The 22,064-nt window shown below is 38.2% G+C and overlaps 1 protein-coding gene across 2 annotated transcripts in view; it reads right to left on the bottom strand.

Annotated features, from left to right (window-relative positions):
* ADK (adenosine kinase) overlaps positions 1-22,064 on the bottom strand; it is a 265,836-nt gene that overhangs the window by 214,916 nt on the left and 28,856 nt on the right. For both annotated transcript variants that reach the window (XM_063405885.1, XM_063405886.1), the window contains exon 3: positions 16,881-16,934. In XM_063405885.1, coding sequence (XP_063261955.1) covers positions 16,881-16,934 — 54 coding nt within the window. The remainder of the gene's footprint in view (positions 1-16,880; positions 16,935-22,064) is intronic.

Here is a 22,064-nt window from a genome sequence, read left to right as displayed (position 1 = left end):
AAGAAAACTGAAGATGATTTAACAGGCTTCAAAGCAAATAACAAGAAAATGAAAATAAAAAGTAAACCTCAGAGAGGACCATAGATGCATCCTCTATCAATTTCCTCCTCCTTTCTGTCAAAAGTCAAACCCCTTCCTCTCATTTATGTCAAGAGTCAGAGGGTGGCAAGTCCCAAATAGTGCTGCTTATTTCACTCACTACCTGGGTGGTACAAAAGCACAACTATTCCATGTCTTTCTTTTGCTACTCCCAACAAATTTTTCCGTGTTCTACTGCTATTTAATATCTGTGAACTTTGTTTTACTTACCTGATTTTTCAAGCAACAATTACTCTGACATCTTAGTATTGCAAATGTAATTAAAAATAGAAATTATACTAAAAAATCCTGCAGTGCTGTTAAAGTCTCTATTAAAACAGTTTGTGCTAAGCCTAAATGTCAAACTTAGCTTGAACTGCAAAAAGAGGAACAACCAATACCACTGCAAATCGAGTTCCTGAAGAGCAAACTTTTAATAGAATCTTAACTGTATGAAAGTATCCCTAAACAAACAAGCATTATTAACAGCCAGTACATGCATTCCAGTCCAGATTTCTGTCTTTAAATGCAACACTGGTGGTTATTCTTTTCCAAGAAGAGTGTGAACTCCTCACCATGTCTTCACTTATTTATTCTTCAAATAAGATAAAAGTTTCAAATGCATTACCAGCTATGAGCTCAGCAGCAGCAGCCCCACATTTGAAAGATTTAACAGTGCCAACATAAGCATGCAGAGAGCTTGTGGACAGTACATTGTGCATTGCCCCAAGAAGCCCCAGATCTAAAACTCATTTCAAGCCCCCATCGGTGGAGCCATGATGGAGCCAGACAATTAGATGGCTTCAGGAGTAGCCATGCATGGCACAAGTATTTCAGGGCAGCTGTCAGAACAGCTCTTCCCTGCTCCCAGAGCCGGAGTTCACAGCAGCTGAGGCAGATGAGGCATGCTCCTGGAACATTCTATCTTGTTTCTTTAGTCCAAAAAGGATCCAGTTCATGTGTTCACAGATCACTTTACAATGGCAAGTCAAGCGAAATAGGCGGGAACAGATGAAAAATTCAATTCAGAGAAAGAGGAAATCCACACTAGACACTAATATCAAGGCACCTACAGAACATTAGTTCAGTCTGTTCAGACAGCACTCAGATTAGCTAAAGGTCTTCTCCTCAAAGGCTAATTCCCTGCTGTGTTTTTGGGAGTACATATAACATCCATCTTCCCAATTGTTATTCCTGTATGTAATTCTAGTGAGTCAGCTTAATTAAACATCCTTCATTTATGTATTAACACTGACTTAGATCTAACTTACAGTCTCGTTAAACAAACAAACAAACAAAAGTGGCATTCCAAGTCTGATTTCCAGAGCTGCAGAAACCTACAGGTAGCACTATACATTGGACAATGACTATACTTCCCTTCATCTCCCAAAACCAGCCATAACCTCACCTTTCCACTGCGAAGTACACAGAGGAGGTCAGGTTAGATAAGGTTATAGCAGAGTGTCTGCCCCCAAGGTAGGGTACGTGGAGCAAACTACTTCCACTCTATCAGCACCAGAAAGGATTAGGCTAACACTGCTTTGCATCCCTGAAAACCAAGCCTATAGTGCCTCATACCAAACCCATATTTTACATGATGAAAGGGCAGGAAGAAAAAGCAAGTCCAAATGAATTCTTTCTGCTAAGAGAAATTGAAACATCAAGCACAATTTGGAAAGCAATAAACATCTTGGCTAACAGAAATTTGCATAATCAAGAATAATACGCTAAATACACTAATTTTAGATTGTTTAGATACACATATAACACTTGCAAACAATTCTTGAAGATAAACACCAGTTGAAGTCTGCACTTAATTCAATCAAATGTTCTTCATTAGGATCAAAGTTCATCCAATTCAACAAAGTTGTTTTAAATAACGCCAAGTACTCAGAGACAAGTCATGATGCAATACATGAAATTTCCCTACTCTGTTCCTTCTTGTTGCATCTTTTGGTGTTTAATGCAAAATTTAACATCTGCATATGCCCTCTCCTGCCTCAGTTTATTAAGGACTTAATAAGGAAAAAGAATTAATTTCATTAATTGTCAAGATAATGCTTGCAGGAATTTCATTCCTTCATTCAACCAGCTTACGAACTTCAGCATGCTTCATCTTAGATCGGTTTGCGTGCCTTAAACTCCAGACTGGTTTGATCTTGGTTAGCTTCTCTGTTCTATTAAAAACCACTCTCCAACAGTGTGCATTTTGTCCCTATCAAGGCTGTTGTCAAGTCTGGGACAACATCCCTAAGGCTGAAGTTTTTAAGGCAGAAGAGGCAAGCTGCTCCTGGGAGAACGCCAAGATTTCCACACTCCTCCTTTAATTGTGCATGTCTCTAACAGTGAAGGACAGAGCTCCCCCAGACAGGACCAGTCACAGCACAGCTGGGACAGGACAACTCTGGCATTCCATCTTCAGAAAGAGTGGAACAACAAGGTAACAAACTAAAGCCAGCCTGCAGATTTAACACAACTGGTATACAGAGAACAGATGAAGAAGATACCAGGATATACTACCAAAAAAAAAAAAAAAAAATCAGAGGAGCAGTATAAAAGGCCAGTTTTCACTCTCCTTAAAATACATCTATTAAGGATTCTTACTCTTGCAAGACAGAGCATTTGAATAGTATCTCAAGATGCAAGAGGTGACAGGGCACTAAGATGTAACCCTGAGTTTTAACTGCTTTTACCTAAGAGATTGGAAAAAAAAGAAAAAAAGAAATGATAGTTGGGAAAGAAAAGTTGAAATAAACAGATAACTGGAAAAAAGTTGGAGAAGGGACTTCTAATAATCAGTGAAGATTCATGAATTTACACTACAAAGATACTGGAAACAAAAACAGGAGGCCTGGACAGCCGGTATCTTTAAGGAATTGTCTTTATTTATCAAATGAAACTGGATGCTCTCAAACAATATTTGTTTTACAAAATCTATCATGACTACTGTATATTATAAATTTAAAAAAAGACATATTACTACTACATCTTGATGTTGAACAGCCTATCTATATTCACAGTCACACTGACTAAAACATGAGTTTGTGATGTGTTACTTCATTACACTCAGAAAATGAATCTCTAGTAATAAGAATTCAAGTGAGGCAGACCTATGACACACTGAACATGAGAACCCCACGTGGAAATGTATCTAGGATTTCATGTTTCTTCAAACAAGGGGTCATTCTGCTTCACTATTTCATACAGAAGCTGAACAGCATAGCAGCAGTCACAGAATAGAACATAATGACTCCTCCACATGCAGTCCAAATAATAATTTAAAAAAACCCCTGAAAACCTGAGGTGTATCTGGAATCACATATCTAGTTACAGTGATTCAGAAATTCCATTCCAGTTTACTGACACTTTTTTGCATGGCCTGGTCACTTCTGAGCCTATAGTAAACCAAGAAGAATTTGAAAAAACCCAGAGGAGTGAATATTGTCAGGTTTTTCCCCACTGTTAAGTAACATTATTTTATAGCTATCTACAAAAAATGTGATATAAAGTATTATCAATGAAATCATAAAATACATTAATCAAATTCCTTTAATACCTTGCAGAGACATGACATTACCCAATAAATATCCACAGAAGACTTCCGATTTTCAATTACAAGAAAACAGATTCTTGCAGGTATTTGATCTTGGAGATGGTCTCAGTTTGTCCCAAGGAGAAGGACACAAAGAAGAATGCAAAGGTGATTTTCCCATTTTTTCTTTCAGAAACACATCATCTTCAGGTATTCAAGGATGAAGAAACAAAAATATGACACTAAAAGGAGTCATCCATCCTACAGGGTTGTGTATATGGAATAAGACTATCATTGACCAAGATCTTCACTTACATTTTAAGCATTGTAGGTACTTTTTAAAGCTAAGCCATTTTTTAAAACTTCAGCCAAATGGAAATTCCAAAAAAAACCCAATACAGGATCTAGCTGCCCACTTGCTTGTATCAAGCGGGAAGAGCTACATATTCTATCAGACTATTTAAACACAACGAAGGGGATTTTCAACTAGAATTATGTCTCTTCTCAACCCTCAGAGCAAGCGGAATGGGTCCGTTATTCATAATCCTTTTAGATAATGTCCTAGACATACTTAGTCTAATACTTGGCATCTCTTTTCAACTTCTATCACCAACAATATCTGCCTGCTCCAAGTAAGTAAAACCTTCAGCCCAACAGGCACTCCAAGTGTAAGATGAATACCACTTACCACTGTCATAAGAAACTTTCACATGAAGCTCCCAAGTATGTCGGTCAGCTCCCTGCAAACTCCTGCACTTCAGCTTCCAGCAGGGATTCCCTGCATCTTCTCTTGCACCCCTCCTGGCCCAGGAATCTCCATTTGGACCCAACAGTACTGCAGCATGTCCCTAAGCCTCTGAATTTTTTCCCAGACTTCTCCCAGAAACAGTCTGTGAACACTTCAAGCCAGCTCCTCACAGTCTAATTCCATCCTGCCTTATCCCAACCCTGTTCTTGATCAGAGCTCTAGGAGGAGAACTAACTGCCTTCTCTTTGAGAATTTAGGATACACAGCTTTACCTCATATGACTATACACTTACTATTCCCTCAAAAGTTTAAATTGCCATTGACTATGTCTGTCAACGACAGATAGACAGGGCTAACATCTACAACAGCAAGCAAACGCAGTAAGAGTTGATGGGTTGAGACAGAAAGAAGCAAAATTAACATAAATCATATGAAATAATTGCACCAGAAAGAAGACTGAAATCTACGCCTGTTAAAACAGAGACTTTGGGATGAGTTAGCTAACAACAAAAATAAATTTTACAAAAGAAAAAAAAAAAAAAAGCTCACTACTCTCATATTAAAGAATTCAAGTAATAAAATGAAAATTAGAACTCCAGGACAGATGTAGCATAAACAAAATAAGGTCTTTCAGGTACAGATGGAGCAAGCATACAGCTTCTGATTTCAGCAAGTAATGAACATATTCAGGAAGCAGCCTATTGATACACCTGCTGAAAGTAAAACTCCTTCTAATAAACACCTGGTTTCTTAACAATGCATAATCTGTATCTGCTATACCAACAGCCTTACTTCTTTGCCAGGTTCGTGAAGTTCTTTCACAGTACCTTCTCACCCTCGTTCTCCTCCCCACTTCCTCCAGCCCAGCTGCTTGGCTGGTGCAAAGGGAGGACCTCCTGATTTGTGATTCCCTGCATTGTGGTTGACTGGGTAGTGCCCACAGGCTGTTCCAGTCCATCAGGCATGATCCTGCTGCGAGAAAAATGTCTGTGTTCCACCCTCCTTTCCCTACATGCAACTCCCTTCTTTATCAAGCCCCTAACCTGCCTGAGACCTTCAGTAACTTCTTATCCTACACATTTTATCTTCCCTGTCAAACATGGTTCTGGTATTGCCCACTGAGCTCAAGAGCTATTAGACACAGACACAGAATAGCTCAACTGGTAAAAGGCAGGCTATAAATACACAAGGTGTCGTGCCAAATCTCATAATTTCTTCTGAAGTCAGCACTGACAATAGCAATAGTTTTCTTAGGTTCTCGGGACTTTCTTCCCCTTCCTCTCCTCTCCTAGGCCTCTTAAAAAAATTTACTCCAATTGCTCCAGACAGATTGAAAAATGTGAATGAAAATGGAAGGGAAAGAGAGAGCAGGCACAAAAAACTACCATTTTTAAGCCAACTTATAAGAAAATTGGAATATGTTTTCAATTGTTCAAAGCATATTCAAAGATGAATTTCAAAAATTTCTAAAGTCATTTTAACACTCAAATCTCTAGCTTATCAAACTGCAATCTTTAAAAGAAAGCGCACCTTTTCAAGTAGTTATTTACTTCTTGAAATGCAAATTTGTAAGAAGAATTCATTTTCTCCACCCTCAAAAAAACATGAAGGGCTTTCAAAAGCTGATTTACCTTCTCATTTATACCACGTAATGCAGTATATTTGCATAAAACAGTCAAAACTTTTTTTTTGTAATGTAATAGGTAGCTAACTATGTAACCCCTGCCGTTTTAAAAGACAGTCCCCTCGTTAGGAAACCGTTCAAAGTGACAATTTCAGTAACTCAGCATCTCTTTCTGGATAATTAGATGTGTTATGAATATGCAGATTTCACACACCTGATTGGCTCAAATGTATCCCATTCCTCAAGAACATCGTTTTCCCTACAAACAACTGTATTACCAAAGGCAGGCTGTCATCTAAATCTGTATTGAACATTCATCTGCAAAGCTCCAATACAGACCACACCAGACAGAACTACCTTTGCCCAGCCTTCATGAAGGTACAGCTTGTGCATGATTATTTTACTGTGGCACTGTGACCTCTGTACATAGGACTTTCCTGCAGCAGATCTTCACAAAATCTTTTGGGGGACAGGGGTGGAGATTTCATGCCATCCACATTATCACAGAAAGTAAGTTAAATAACATAACAATAGCACCATCCAGTGGCAGTATCTTCCCTTTGAGATATTCATCACTCATAATACTTGGTGTGAAGCCACAGAAGCAATTGCAAAACAGATAAGTAAGGTATATCCACTTCTAATCACAGTTTTTTGAGTAGCCAGCATCCCAAGAATAAAGGGATCTTGGTAGGAAATGCAGTACTAGCAACGAGTTTGAAAAGAGCAATTGCATATATAAATAACTGGGAGAAAAATACTGAACAAAGTAACAAAAAGAAGACAGTGCAACTTGTAAATATTGCAATATCTGTAATTCAAGTTTATTGCGATACTGAAATCTTCTGACCTAGTCACTGAAAGTTGAAAATACTTTTACCTGAACTGGGCTGCTTCTTGTTTTTTAGGCAGAAAATTATTCAGCATCTTCTCAGTATATACTTTAAAGACCCAAACAAAAAGACAACCCTGGCCATTTCTACTAAAAAATGTATTTCAACAACTGTACCCTGTATATTTTACACCTGCTAGTTCCTCCCTCTAGTTTTTTCATTCATATTAATTTAAGATTTTCCCTTTGATGTCCTATTTCCTCAGAAAAACAAGTATTTTATATTCTCAGTACCAGAGTGGTAACCTTTACTCATGGTAAGCACCTGTGGCAGAGACAAAAGAAATCCCATAAAACAATAAAGGGGGAAAAGGCTGTTGTACAGTAATTGCCAACTGCAATAACCAGAACAACAGAAATAAAGTACTGGTTTTAAAGACATTTGCAGGGTGTTTCGCTCAGAGTAGACAGTAAATAAACAGTCACAAAGCTTAACAGCTCAGTGTCCAACCCTTGACACGGGCACATCCTTTCAGCTTAGGAAGGATTCCCCTAAAATTAATCAACCACTAACACATGTACGTGGACAACTGTGATGGGATGATTTTCTCTTCATTGTGAAATGGGATATTCACATTGCAAAGTTTTAACAAAGCTGCTGCTTGTTTCTAAACATTCTCATAGCTGCTGCTGGAATTCTAACCCCAAATTTTTTTCTTAGAATTCAAGAAATCTGTGCAGGGCTGTGTCCACAGATGGGAACTGTTAGGTTTATTCACTGATGCATACAGACTGATATGTCACTGTTGCTGATTGCTAGAAAGGTTAGCTCAAGAGATTAGCTAATTTTAGAAAAGTTAAGTTAGTTCAGAAGTTTTCACCAAATCTGTAAGATAACTTGTCACTACAGCAAAAAATCAGTGTTAACTGCTGGAGTTGCAGAGCCTGTTTAAATACTCAATTACAACTTAAAGAATCTAACAGATTTTTTTCACTAATACTGAATTTCCCCAAATCTTTTTTCCCATATAGTGGAAGACTGTGATTCTGCCTTCCTATCTTTGACAGTCCAATGCTGGACCTGCACACATCCTGCTGAACTAAATTGAGGACAAGCAAGATAGCAGAACATCTGTACATTCACGGTTTTTTACACAGATATTAGAAATAAGTAATTGAAATTAAGTGGTGCCATTATATTGCCACTGTCTGTAGCTCTCTTGTTCTTCCCCTCACAACCAGAACCAGTGACATCAGCTCAAGAGACAAGATGAGGCCAGGACTGACACACGGGGTGCAGGGTGGTTCAGATGTTGAACTGGCACAGGGAGTGCATGTCCATCACCTCGCACACGCTGCACTCGCCTGTACAATGGCTGTGTGTTTCAGCTGCTCTGCAGAGACACTGGCATCTGCAGCTGCAGCAGCTGACTCACGTGGCCACAAGGTACCAGCGACTCCCTTGCAGCAGCTGCACTCCATCTGTGAGCACTGGCTGGCGACAGAAGCTGCAGTGTGTGTCAGTGGCTGTTTCCACTTCTTGTAAACAAGGTCATCTGATCATACAGCCACAACAGCACCCGGGCAGGAGACCCCCTTCAGAATAGGCAGATGGCCCCATCATTCAGGCACACGGCTTCTGAATGTGCAAGTTTCCCATGCAATTTAGAGCCAGCTACATTCCGTCTGCTTTGGCCACAAATCCATAAAATTACAATCTTATCTGGTACAAAGCTTCAAGAATAAATCAATTTAGATGTCTGAGAGATGATTACACAATACAATAATTATTGAGCTATGTAAGTATGTAGATTAGATGATATTTCCTGGCAAGTTGTCAATGTTATTCATGAGCAGCAGGAAAGCAAAACAAACTTATCTCCCTGCAAATGCAGAACTGCACATCCATACTGGACACATATACTTTAGACTGCTAAGCAGAGGCTTCCACATGCCCTGATTAAATCCAGTGGTCAACTTTAGGTGACCTCTTCCATCACACTACTAAAATGGCTTAAATCTCAATATTTTCCTCACACTACAGCCTACTCTGTGTGCTTGTGTTTTTGCCTGCAGGGGTGCATGGGTGCACAGAACCTTACCCCTGCAAAAATAAATGCACACATTCTTTTGCACACAGCCTTGTCCTACAACATCCTGGCTCCTCTGCTCAGAACCACTTTTTACCCCATGGCAGTTCCTAAGCACTCTGTAATCCACCCAACTCCCTCTCCACTGCTATGGGCAACAGTTCCCTGTTCCATCCTGCAAGCAAACTTCTCAGTGGGAAGGAAGCAGCACACCATCACAGATGATGTAGTAAGACTGCACTGTCTCCACATGACATCTTACTATTTCCAAAGACCCTTAGAGGAGGCTAGACAAATATCTGCCAGGAATGACAAAGATGCATCTCTAGCTAGATTGGAGGATTGAAACAAAATGATCTCTTGAGGTCTCTTTCTACAGTTCTGTGAAAGAAAAAGCAATTAATGGGCAGCTACTAAATTATTTTCACACAAGCCATTTAATCTGCTCTGATAGATGACCACCTTTAAAATAGCAGAATTCACTATTCTGAGCACTAATTGGTACTCTTGGGGCTAAGCTTAACACAGAAAAGACTGAATGGGCAATAGAGACTTATCTATTCTCTCAGCTGCTAACAAACCATACAGCTTATTTTATGTTTTATTTGTGGTGCTTACATCTCTAAATGAGGATACTTTTAGAGCCAAATTAGCAAAGAGAGTGATACTGCACTAACTGCTTTGGAAACAGAATATCTGATGTGATTCTGCCGTTTTGATAATAGGGTAACAAGCAGGACATCAGTGAAAATTCTCCAGAAAGTCACTTCTAAGGAGTTTCACTAAAAAAAAAGGCTTTAAATGAGAAAATTGAAGTCCCAGCACAGGAAAAATTTATACCATGTTATTCATCGGACCCAAATGTCAGACAGAAAACAGGACTATGCTACAATAAAGCTCATTACCTGATTATTTAGGAAAAATGCTAGCATTATACTCTAAGTCTCTCATGGAATTATGAAAAAAAAATGCAATAAGTACACATACTTTACTGATTTAAACAGAGCAGGCAAACACAAGTGCCACTAAGAAATAAGTCCTATTCTTAAAATCTTAATAGTTCACAAAAGCCTGAAGCTTTTCAAAAATCAAATGAAAGGTGTCTACATTTGAAAATTCAGTTATAGCGTATCTTCTGTTACAGTATTTTTTTTCACTAAAATGCAAAAATATTAGAAATTTAAATTCTCCATTTACTCTAAGGATCATAAAAGAAATAGTAAGAATTAAAAAAGAACATTTTTAATCTCTTTGGCATTGGCCAGCTTTTAGATAATCATATCAGCAACATGTTAAAAAACAGAGCAAAACCAAAACTGAGTTTAGAGAAGAGACAATTGCATTCTTATTCTGGGTTTTGCAATTTCACCTAACCAGTTAACATGGCCATCTGAACATGAAAAATGTTTGTGGTCTGCATTACAAAAAAAAAAAAACCAAAACCAAACATAACCCCCCACCTTGTTCAGGCGTATCCCATCTCTAGCTCAAACTGCTTGCACATGAAGTACACATTTCTTCCCTTCACTGGTTTTCAAGAGCCCCAGTGAAAGCAGTAAGCCCCCTCACCTCAAGCTTAGAAGTGTTTAAGCAAAAAGATAACAGTGCACTGTCAAGTCCTTTCAAGTAGCTGAAAGCTTTAGATATTTTCCACCTTTTACACCAGGTTTCAAAGAGCTGCCACCAAGGTGGCTGCTGCTCCCCCTCAGCTGGTGGCACACCCGGCACTGACGCACCCTCTGCCGGGGCTTTCAAACCTCTGTCTCCACAGCTTTGATGTTATGTCATTAAAATCAGAACAAAATTGGAATTAAAACTGATCTCCCAACAGACGATTATCAAAGGTTCTCCTTCACACAGAGTATACTTAAGGCAATAAAATTAATGTAATTCCATAAAACGGCTGGGTGGGTAGTAGCTTTTATTCTGATGCTATGTCTAGAGGACTGTGAGCAAAAGAGAGAAAGAAAAAACATTGTTTTTTATTCTATTCTCTTACTGTAAGAAATACAGTAAGAGAATAAAATAAAAAACATGTTAAATTCTCACACTTTGTTTCAGAATATGCAGTTCTTGCAGTATACCTTGTAGCTTGAAGTTAAATAACTATTCTGAAAGCTCAAAACCATCCCACACCCATCTTTAATACATTCTCTTTTGAAGAGACACTAACAGTGTACCTTCTAGGCTATTAAAAGGTCACATTAGCAATTTCTACATTTTAGGAAAATCTCAAGTTTAGTGCTACACTGCATAACACAGAAATTAATACTCTCAAGACATCTTGTCCAATTCTAAATTGTGCAATAAACATGCAAAAACCTTAGCTACCTTAGCTAAAAAGCAGCAGTCCCAGGAGATTTTGCATGTTCTGTAGCACAAGACTACATCTTATTCTAAGAGTGCACCCCATTTTCTATTGGAAAGAAACCACTACAGTGATAGAAATAATGCAGCAGTATGGGGGAAAAATCCTTCTGCATATTCAAAACTCAGTCTTCCAACATGTCTGTCCTGTCATTACTGCATTAGCACCACACTTCATCAATACCAAGAGTCAGTGCAGTCAAAACATTAACACCATTTTTTAGTGTGTTGTAAAAATAAAATAAGTGCCAAGAAAAGTCATAAGGGAAGTCTCCTTCTTCTGGACAATCATGTCTTAGTGACTGCCCAAACTGCATTTCCTGGGAAGGAGCCCCAGGAGGAAGGGAGGGTGCAGCCATCCACCCTGTGCTGTCTGTGACTACGAGCACTGGGGGAGAGGCAAGCTCAAAGTGCTCTACAGGAGCTCAGATCACCGGGGCCTTCCAAGTCTGAGTTCAGCTCAGGGCTGTGGGTTCTCTGCTCAGTCTGTGCAGGAGGATGAGCTCAAGAAGAGGCAAGCAAAAGCATTAAAGCATTCCTTGCTTTAATGCATGTGTGTGTAGTACACACTGACAGACAGTAATCACTGTCAGGAATATGTCAGGAAGAAAACAGAGTAACTTGGCTTCATGAGCTCACTACACAAATAGGTGGTCCATGTCAGTCCACCCATTCCTGCACAAATTGTCAAAGTAAGAAATCATGATGAGAGATCAATTTAACTCAATAACCAGTACTGTCAGAGTTCCTGTTATTGATGAAATTTGAGCTGGAATTAGCATTTGGAATATTACAAAACATCTTTCCCTTGAAGGATCTTTTGATATCTCTTCTGCACTACCTATTATATGGCTGTGGTAATCAAAGCAGATGACACACGAAAACCTCTATTGAAGGTAAGAGAAGAAAAACGAATATATGAGATTAAGACTACAGAACAGTGAATCCGACACTAGGAACTTTTAAGCAAATAAACTTTCAATCCCTTAGCAGCTGTTTTTACACCTCGTATGTCACATACATAAAATATTTTGGACTCTCCATTGGCTTTCATATCCATCCTTCTCTTTCCCCTACCGCACTCCTCCTTCCCACTGCCACGGAAGTGCTGCACCACAAAACAGCCTCAGACAAGCATCTCAGGCTACAAAACCAAGCTCCCCAGAGGAAGAAGAACTCTTGTTCTTAACTGCCAGCCACAGCTATTACCAGAAGTTTTCTTCTACTTTACATCAAATAAGCACTGAGCCATTCAAGAATGAATTGACACTGATTTCCAGGAGCTGTTTAACAACAGAGAGCTTTTAAAGCCACATAGCAAAGTTGGAGTTTAATCTACTATACACACAAAGGAACATGAATAGAGGCAGGAGGCTCAAATAAAACACTGTACTGATACATAAGCACAGTTTTAAAATACTGATGCAATCTGCTTACCACCCTCGTGGTACTAGTATTGTGCAGATTACTTATTTAACATCTCCCAACAGCAGGATGCAAAATGAAATTATAGACTAAAACTAACTTGAAATTTTTGATTTTAAATTTAAACATATGTAAAGACTGCTCCATGAAAGAAGTTAAAAATATTTCTGTTATAACTTAGAAGCTGAACTTCTAGAAATTTTATGCAGGACTGGCTGTTATCAAGAATTTCATGAGCAGATTTCTATATTGTTAACTTACACTGGTGCTGTAATTCAAAATAATTGCATAAAGGGTGAACAAGCAGAAAAATTAAGGAAAAAATATAGAGGGAGGAATCTTTAATAGAAATTCTGTAGCTAACCATAAATCATTCTTTTTGTACAGCTGACTGAAGCTTTTATGTGGAGTGTATATATCACACAGAGGTGATAAAACAATTCCAGAGAAATCAAACTGCAATTTAAAGTAGTTTCTACAGAGGGAGCCAACAACTCAAGGAACTGATTAAGAAAACATTCCAGATCAGCACAGAGTTCTTCCCAACCATCAAGCTCATTCCTTACATTTACAAATTCCTCAAATATCCACAGCACATCATCCAGATTGTTACTCTACAGAATTCCCAAGTACTTAATGGAAATTTAATTAAAGAAGTGTTTAATTACATGTCATATAAATAGAGTCAATATAAACAGAATTTTGTGTGCTTTGGGAGAAAGTGGCAATTTAAGAGACTACTCATTCTAAATTACTATTTATTCATTAGAAAGAGAAGTTTAGGAGTTTCTTCTGTAAAAATTCTAAAAATATTTGATTTTGTAAACATGAGTATCAGTTACACAGCAGAGATTTTTATCGACATTTTCAGACAAAACTCTACACCAGGAAACAGGTCAATATGATACTGGGTCTAAACAAAAGTGAGGAAGAAATCTAAAATAAAGCCGTGTAAAGGTGCGAGCTGGCAAATTTTTTCATGAATCTGGGCACTTTATTATAACTGCTATAACAGTTCTCCACATTAATTCATTGCCAAATCATATTTCATGATATATTTTAATCCACTCAAATGTAATTACAAGTGAGGTAGATCATATCAAGTAACTCAACAGCTGTGACAGGTTCATATATCACCTCATCCATACAAATCACTTGTATTGTCAGCATATGTTGAGAAGGCCAACAAAAGACTTAAAGCTTCATATTTCTGATATTTTAATCTGTCTTCCCCCTGCTTCCACAAACAATTTTTTACCCTCTTGTTCAGCTTTAGGGGGAAAGAAGACGATTAAAAGCCGAAGGTATTTTAGAGAGATTCAAGCCCCAGAGGACAAACGCTAAACGCAGCGCAAGGGAAGGATTTCTGCGGGTGTTGCCGAGGATAACCTGCCCCCTCTAGCGGCACAGAACGCTCGGCTGTTTCCGAGAGCCTTCGCCGGGCAGTGCCATCCCCTCGGTGACCTCGGGTTCATTGTCCCTCCCTGCAGGCTGAACTATCAGTGACACACGGCTGCGCTCTGATTGTGCTTGGGGTCGAGTCCCTTAGCGGCTGTACTGAAATACTGTGACAGACAGCGATAGACACAGGGTAGCCCCCCCTCGCCCCAAATACAAGGAAACTGCCCAGGTTCCTGTGACCTGGTTCTAATCCCTTAAACATCCTCCAGCTCTCTAACATACCCAGACTACTTCCAAATCCCTACTGTAGATTCCTCTACTTTCCCCCAAGCATCAGGGACAGCACCCTCCACCCTCCATGAGGTACATTCAGAGGTTGATTGAGGTGGGGAAGGAGTAGGTATTGCCAGCTAAATTCTGGAAAGAATGCATATATGCACCAACTTAATAGCTTTAGTGCTAATAAATTCCTGTTAGATAAAAAAAAGTGTACACAAAATAAAAAGACAAATTTAGAAGGCTGCTACAATTGAAGTGAATTGAAAGTAGGCAAAGAAAAGGTGATCTTTCATACCTAAATGCTTAAAATAGAAGTTAAGCATGATGCCATGCCTGTAAACCAACGCCAGTCTTAGTGGCTGTACTTATCTCTCTAGATAACAAACTCAAGGACTAAAGGATCAAGCCAAGTCAGGATAGCAGGCTCAGTTACCTTTGGAGATAAGGAATTCATTACTGAACAAATTTACATTTTTATGAACAACAGCTATACAGAAGTATCTCTGAGAAACTGAAGGGCATCTGACAGTCAGAGAAATCACCATGATGGATTTTAGATGAAGAATGCCAAAAGAAGTCTCCTTTACTACTAGGGAAGACAATATAAAAGCTGCTGACATTTCAAAGACTGAAAGATAAATTATTTTAGGTAGGAGGATTTTGGCACTGAACAGTAACATGTAGAGACTAACTTTGACTTAAAAACATTACAACAGGGTCAGGAGAATACCCTAATTATAAGGGCATTGTACCTGAGAATAAGTTTATAACCACATCAGTACCAATTACCCTAGTGGTAAGCTGTCTTGCATGTTTCCTAGAGCTGGCTTTTTTTTTTTAAATATGAAAGTCTACTTAAACATCAAAAGAAGTTAATGAAGTGTCTAACAACTCATCTCTAAGTTAAATCAGAGAATTTAGCTTGAAGGACTGGAAGTTCAACGATGTGCAATCTGTTGTGCCCACGTGGTCCAAGGAGAAGAGCACACAGCAACAGAAAAGTTCCAAAGGTCTCTCCTGAAAACAACGTGACACTGACCTACAGGCGTTCTTCCCTGGTCAAGTATCCGGTGACATTCGAGATGACAAGATCAGTGGCAAGAGCATGTTCAACCTCTTTCATTATACCCAATAACATATAAATCATCTCAGGACCTAATGCAGTGTGTACAACAAAATACCACAGAAGAGTTTCTGTTGCAGCTGATCCATCTAAATCTCGTGCTTTACTGATTTTTCTGTATTAGTCAAAATTTAATAAAGAATTACTTTAATAAAATCAGTTCAACCCTCCGTTTTGAAGTGACTATGCTGTAAACATATCACTAACAAACATGTAATTAACTAATATGCAATATACCTAAAATAAAAAGCTGAAAGATGACTTAACTACTTCAAATGAAATATCTCACATCAAAAGGTTCCATTTAATCAGTATCTATTGAACAAATAAAGCTCGTGTACACAGTACAACTTGTACTGTCCAAAATACAGACCTGTGTATGATTTACCTTGTGTTTAACCCCTCTGCATGCTAGTACTTTTAACAATTCTAGCTCACAGCATCCAAAATGGGTTAATGGGTTAATCATACCTATGCTGTCCAGAAGGGTATCATTAGAGAGTGTCCTCTGCCTAAAACCAGTCTTCATCTACTCAAAGGCAACTGCTGTTGCCTGCCTTTCACCTGGAGCTCAAGCGGTTTTAATGTCACAAGTACATTACCATGATGGACTAACTTAATGTCCTTTTCCATCCTCAGTAAGAGCATGGGACATTTGGTTAGTAATTCAACCCCTAAGGCTTTTGGGAAAAAAATCTTTTTCCAGAGGAATTAAATCCTCATTACCAGAATATATTTTTACAGCTTGAGATCTGTGAATTTACTAAAAACATCCAAACATTTAACACAGGAAAATTTGACAGCTGTAGATGTGAATTCATCTGAAACAGGTACATGATCTTACACAAGCATAAACAGCAAAAGTCTTTTGGGTATATCATGAAATAATGCAAAATAAAACTGATGTAATAATGGAAACAGGTAGTTACGTGCAAGAGCCTAAAGTTTAAAATAGTAAGGGAAAAAAAGGGGTGTTCTTTTTTATATCTAAGCATGCAGAAGAACACAAAAGGGACCAAATTGCCCACTATCTCTACCCTGAAAACAAGAAAAGTCAAAGTAATCCTACGGATCTGTATCTAATTTGGAAATGAACACAGATATTTAGGACGAACATTTAAATGGGGCATTTAAATTGCATTAGTACCAACTGCAGTTAATAAGAATAAAATAAGAAGAATTTTTAAGAGAAATTAATTTTAAAAGATTTTTAAATCTCTTTTTGCAATAGTTAGTCTTCAGACAAACTTTGCAATTTACAGAAGGCAGTACTAAAGAGCAAAAGCTAACATTTTTGCTTCAGGTATTTAACAATGAGACATGTATATACATTAAACAGTATATATGTAACATGCATGTATATCACCACATAAAAGCTTACAGTTCTTTGTGCTTGTCCTCTGCCAAGATTTGGTCATTTGGCTTCAGCCCATACCTTGGGGAAAAAAAAAGAAAGAAAAAAGACAAAGCAGTTACTCACATGATAATATGGCCATAAAACGTAGGCTTATAGTTTCAAATTATTAAACTATGTGTTTGTCAATTCAGACACCTCAAGTATTGCAAAGACAGCCACAAAACTTTCTAAAAACTTGTTATGTGTTTGGCAAAGTAAACTTAACATCACACAAAATTTTGCTTTATATCATAGCTTCAAAGTCTACTAGATATTTTGACTAAAAATCACTGCACTTCAGACCATGAACCATACATCGATTTCATAATTTGAATCTGACAAAACATGAAAGGAGGAATTACAGACAGTAGAAACACTAAATGTGGCTGTAGTGTTTCTCCCTGTACCAAATAAAACTATTAAAATAAATACTAAAATAATCCTGTAGAAAAAACATACTTTAACAACAGGCTATTTAGGAAAACTTCCGCAGTCCATACAAGCAATTTCTGATAAAAGTGAGTGCTTGAGAGAAAGAAACTTTCATTGCTAGCTTAACCTAATAGTTGATTTAGCAGAACAGGTTGCCAACACTGCCTGATGAGAGGGAAAAAAGAATGCAGTCTCTGCCAGGACAGCCAGCCATGCTGCAGCCTGCACTGTCACTCACTGTGCAAAACCCTTAAGGAGCAACCTCACTTTTGTTCTGCCTCACAGGAAAATCACCTGACATCTCAAAATAAATTGCTGTAGTATTCTGTGGGGTTTGGGCTTTTTCTCTTGGATTTGGTGGGGTTTTTGGTTGATTGGTTTGTAAGACCAATTCATAATGTAAGCAGCTAGAAGCCAAGCATCCATTGGACAACTCTGCAAACAGCTGTGTGCTCACACTGCAGAAGGTTCCCACTGTCCCCTCGTCCTCTGTTTTTGTTCCTTGCTCTAGACAACTGTAGAACTATGGGTTATTCCTCCTGAGGAAAGATTCTGGTCACCAACATCTACACTCAAGCTATCTTGCAAAATGATTTTTGTCTATAACAAATAGGCAAAATATCCTTTCTCTATTCCTTACAGCATTTTCTGATGATACTCTCTGAAACTCGTATTTTCAGCATCCATTTAAAATGCAAGCACTGATGCTGGACACATTCTCAAGCTCACTAGTGCTCACTGCATTCAGACATACAAGACACTGACTGGTTTTTATTGTTGACAAATGCAGAGTCCGCCCCAGGTTATTTGCCACAGTATCAAGCTGACTTGAATCCATTTATCCACTTTGCTGCTAAATCCTTGGTGCAGACACTCCTGATCAGGATACAGTGCAGCTCACCCATGTTCTCCTCCAAATGCAGGGCTCACGTTTAACTCAGGGTAAGCAGTGCTTTCTGTACAGATGCAGGTCACTTGTTTTAATTGCCCAATTTCCTTCATACTTTACCATCCTGTCCATCTTTAAGACACCAATTCTTACTGTTATGATCTTACATTTACTTCCAAGTTAATGTTTTCTGTAATCAACAGTATCAGGCTCTTTTTCTTACATGAAAAAGTGTCTAGCCTAATACCAGTCTCTTCATAATAGTGCTTCACCTCTGCAATATCTCCATTTGTCATGTCTCAATAAGCATTTCACTGATAGCAAATACTCATGTATCAGAGGAAATGCAAGGAGTTACCAGGAAATTCTAAAAGGAACATCTTTCAGAAATGAAAGGACACTATCTCTTCTTATGAAACTTGCAATCTGATTTAAAATTAAATCAGGTCTTTGTCCAAAGCATTTATCTGTTATAGACAGATATACTAATATGCAATCCATTTTGCAAATGGAGATCATTTTGCCCATTAACAAATATATCCACACAAAGTCACATACATTCTTCACTAAAAATTAGCTGTGTGATTTTCCTCTACCAGCAGTCAGACTACTTCAGCTTCAACTGAATAAAATTTTCTCTGCTGAGAAATAAAATCTATCTTTGAGCTTTTCCAAGCTTCCAGAATCCTTGTTACTACACTTTTTTTTAAACCATAATTTTACCCTCAAAGTTATTTAGAGGGGAAAAAACCCAAATAAATAAAACCTGTCTCTACTTATTCAGCCTAGTAAGTCAGCTACTGCAGAAATCATGTAACATATGGGGAATGCTGTTCAAGAGATATGTGATTCTGGGCTATGTTACTGACATACCACAGCGGCTGGGAGGGACACAGTTGCTACTCCTAAGGTTTGTAGAATGGTTCTTTTAGTGAACTTCAGCTTACACAATCTTTTTCATCACCACCTTCTTTAACCACGACAACAGGTTTTTTAAAATATTCATCCTTGATCCCTAAAGACATTGCTTTGATAGCAAGCTGTCAAAGAAAACTTCCCACGAAGGGACATGCTTGTAGAGTGCAAACTGTTATGAGTACTTGATGCATTAAGATGTATATTATATTTCATACACAGCTGCTGAACTATTTAACAAATTTAAATGTGCAACTAGCACAGTGAGCAGCTTACATAACATTTTCCCATTGTGCTTTACAGGCAAGATTGGTAAGCACCAGTTGGGTCTTCCTAACTGATGAAGATTAGATTTGTCAGAATTTCTCTAAAAAACATTTAGGAGCTAACAATAAGTGCAAAATTGACACTAAAGATAAGCAGTCAAAAATTTAAAATAAGGACATCTAAACACTCTAAGCAACCAGAACAACAAATTGGGTATATATTATAGATTTAATTGCCTGATATTAAATTAGTGAGTAGAAGAGAAGCATATATGCATGGAAGTAAGCAAAGGAATGATCACAACTTCATTTTTATCTACCCTGAAATTCGAAGTTCAACACATCCTAGAACACAAAATAATTATTATTCTTTTCAACTATGTAGTACCAAACTGTGATAGTTTCAAAATGTTGATAGTCTCTTCAGCACTGCTCGAGGTCCTATTCTAAAAAAGGCAACTTAAGGGTAAAAACATGCAAAAGGGTCTACAGCCAGACTGTAGGTAAGTGTCAAAATACGCTGCACTACCTTTCAAAAATGATACATTTAGGTGCTTTGATTTGTCCTTCACCAAGATTTTGTCTATTGGAAGAGCAGTGCGTGTTCAGACAGCTCCCTGAGAACGGCAGCTGTCCCCGAAGCCGGGCAGCAGAGGGTGGGAGTGCAGCACTGAGCACAGCGCACAGCAGCGGCACACACCCGGCCCCGGAGCAGCACAGCTGTGCCTCTGACAGCCACAGCTCCCTGCAGCCCGGGCAAAGCCTCCTGCTCCGACAGCAGCTGCCTCCCCAAAGCCGGCTCCTTAGAAAGCTTCCAGAGCCACAGCAGCTTCGTTTAACCTCTAGCTGTCATCGTACCATGGCCACTCCAATATACCGTATTCTAACCGATGTTCAAGTGTCCTAGCTACAGACAGTTGCCAACAGAAATTATAATTCTATCATGCATCGCTAATGACAGCTTAAATTTTAAGTTTCACAGTGCTATACATTACCTTTTCCAGTGTCAAGATAATTCTTTCAGACAGTATTCTTTCTGACCTTACAAAAAGACATGTTTACACATTGAATTTAACAGGACAAATGAGCAATCTCACGTGTCTGTATTTCATCACAAAACAAAGGCACAACTAATTATAAATTCACAACTACAGAAATCTCAAATGTTTTTCCTCTCCACAAGCCTGGAAATAAAGTAACAGATCCAGACTAAAACATTATTGCAGGCATTCTGAGGACATGGTATTGGGGAGTTAGATGGTGTTGAGGAAATTTGCTCTAAGTATGTCTAAATATACTCTCTGAAAAAAATGCCAAGGCCACTTGGAAGAGATCTATTCCAACAGCTAGAAGTACAACTCTGACCAGTACATTCTATTTGGTTACAGTATTAAGAAAAGGTGCTATATTCTTCACTTCTTCAAATACATGACTTGCCTAGCATTCACCTGTGAGTTTATCATCCCAATTTCAATTTCTGCAGAAATGTATCATTTTTATTATATGTCTGTATTGCATTTTTTTAAGCATACCAGAACTTTCAAGTTCAACTTCTGCAATACATTTCAAAGATCCTTCTGAAATAGTAATCCTGCAACTCCAGGATTTTTTATTTCCCAGTTCCTAATACAAGACAGAATGAAAATTCATGTACTGGGACAGTAGTGAGCATTTCTACTGTAATATTTTTATGTAACAAACAGCCATAAGACACAGTTCCCCTCAGGCTGCATCCAATTTCACAAAGCCTTAACCAAATTAAAAAGAAAACACAGCCTGCACAAAATATGCACTGCTGATAAAACTCCAAACATATACCAAGTAAAGATCTACTCTACCAAAAATTTCCTAAAAAGATGGCAAAGTTCACCTGTTTATAAGCCCAAAATGAAAATGGTGATGAGCAAACAGGTTTAAAAAATGGCAATAGAGCTTCATAGCTTGAAAACCAAGTCACCTTTCAAAATTCCTGACTTGAATCCACCAATCTAAGCAAAACCTTCTATAGAAACAGTAAGTAATAATTGCACAGGTATCAAAATTAAAATCAGCACATACGTGCTGCTTGGGCCAGAAGAGCCAAGATGAAATGTAGACCACCCACAAGCATGTATGAAAAACTGCATATGTATGACAGTAATATTCTGATCCCTATTTTCAAGGGAAAAACAAGACACTAGAGATAAAAGTATTTTTCTGCATTGACCATCAATATGAGTAGTCAGCAAAAAACCCCTATATTTATACTATTTCCATGATACAAAGCTGGGACAGTAAAGCATTCCAGGAAGACCTAAATATGTCTCTGCACAGACATCCCTCTGCTTTGGCTGATGTACAAATAAATACAAACTTCTTGCCTCAGTACACACCTCTGACTAACCTTGTTCACCTTTAAATGCACTTGGGCTTTGCTATTCCATAAGCTTATTGTATTTGACATGCTTTGCTGCACTTACTGCTTTAAGTATTCCCCAGATTGATAAAAAATTAAATACATGAAAAGGCAGATTTCCAACGTGTTCTTTGAACTTTGCAGAAAAGTCATCAAAAAAGGAACAGAGTGTGATTTCTCCATCAGACACCTACCACACATTGGTTGCATTAACTGGACAAGACAAGTAGATTTTATTTATACCAGGCTATGCTTCATCAATAAAAGAGGAA

The sequence above is a fragment of the Prinia subflava genome, chromosome 9 (assembly GCF_021018805.1).
Source record: "Prinia subflava isolate CZ2003 ecotype Zambia chromosome 9, Cam_Psub_1.2, whole genome shotgun sequence".
Classification (NCBI taxonomy): Eukaryota; Metazoa; Chordata; class Aves; order Passeriformes; family Cisticolidae; genus Prinia; species Prinia subflava.
The sequence above is the reverse complement of the archived record's forward strand: the minus strand, read 5'-3'. Positions and strand labels throughout refer to the sequence as shown.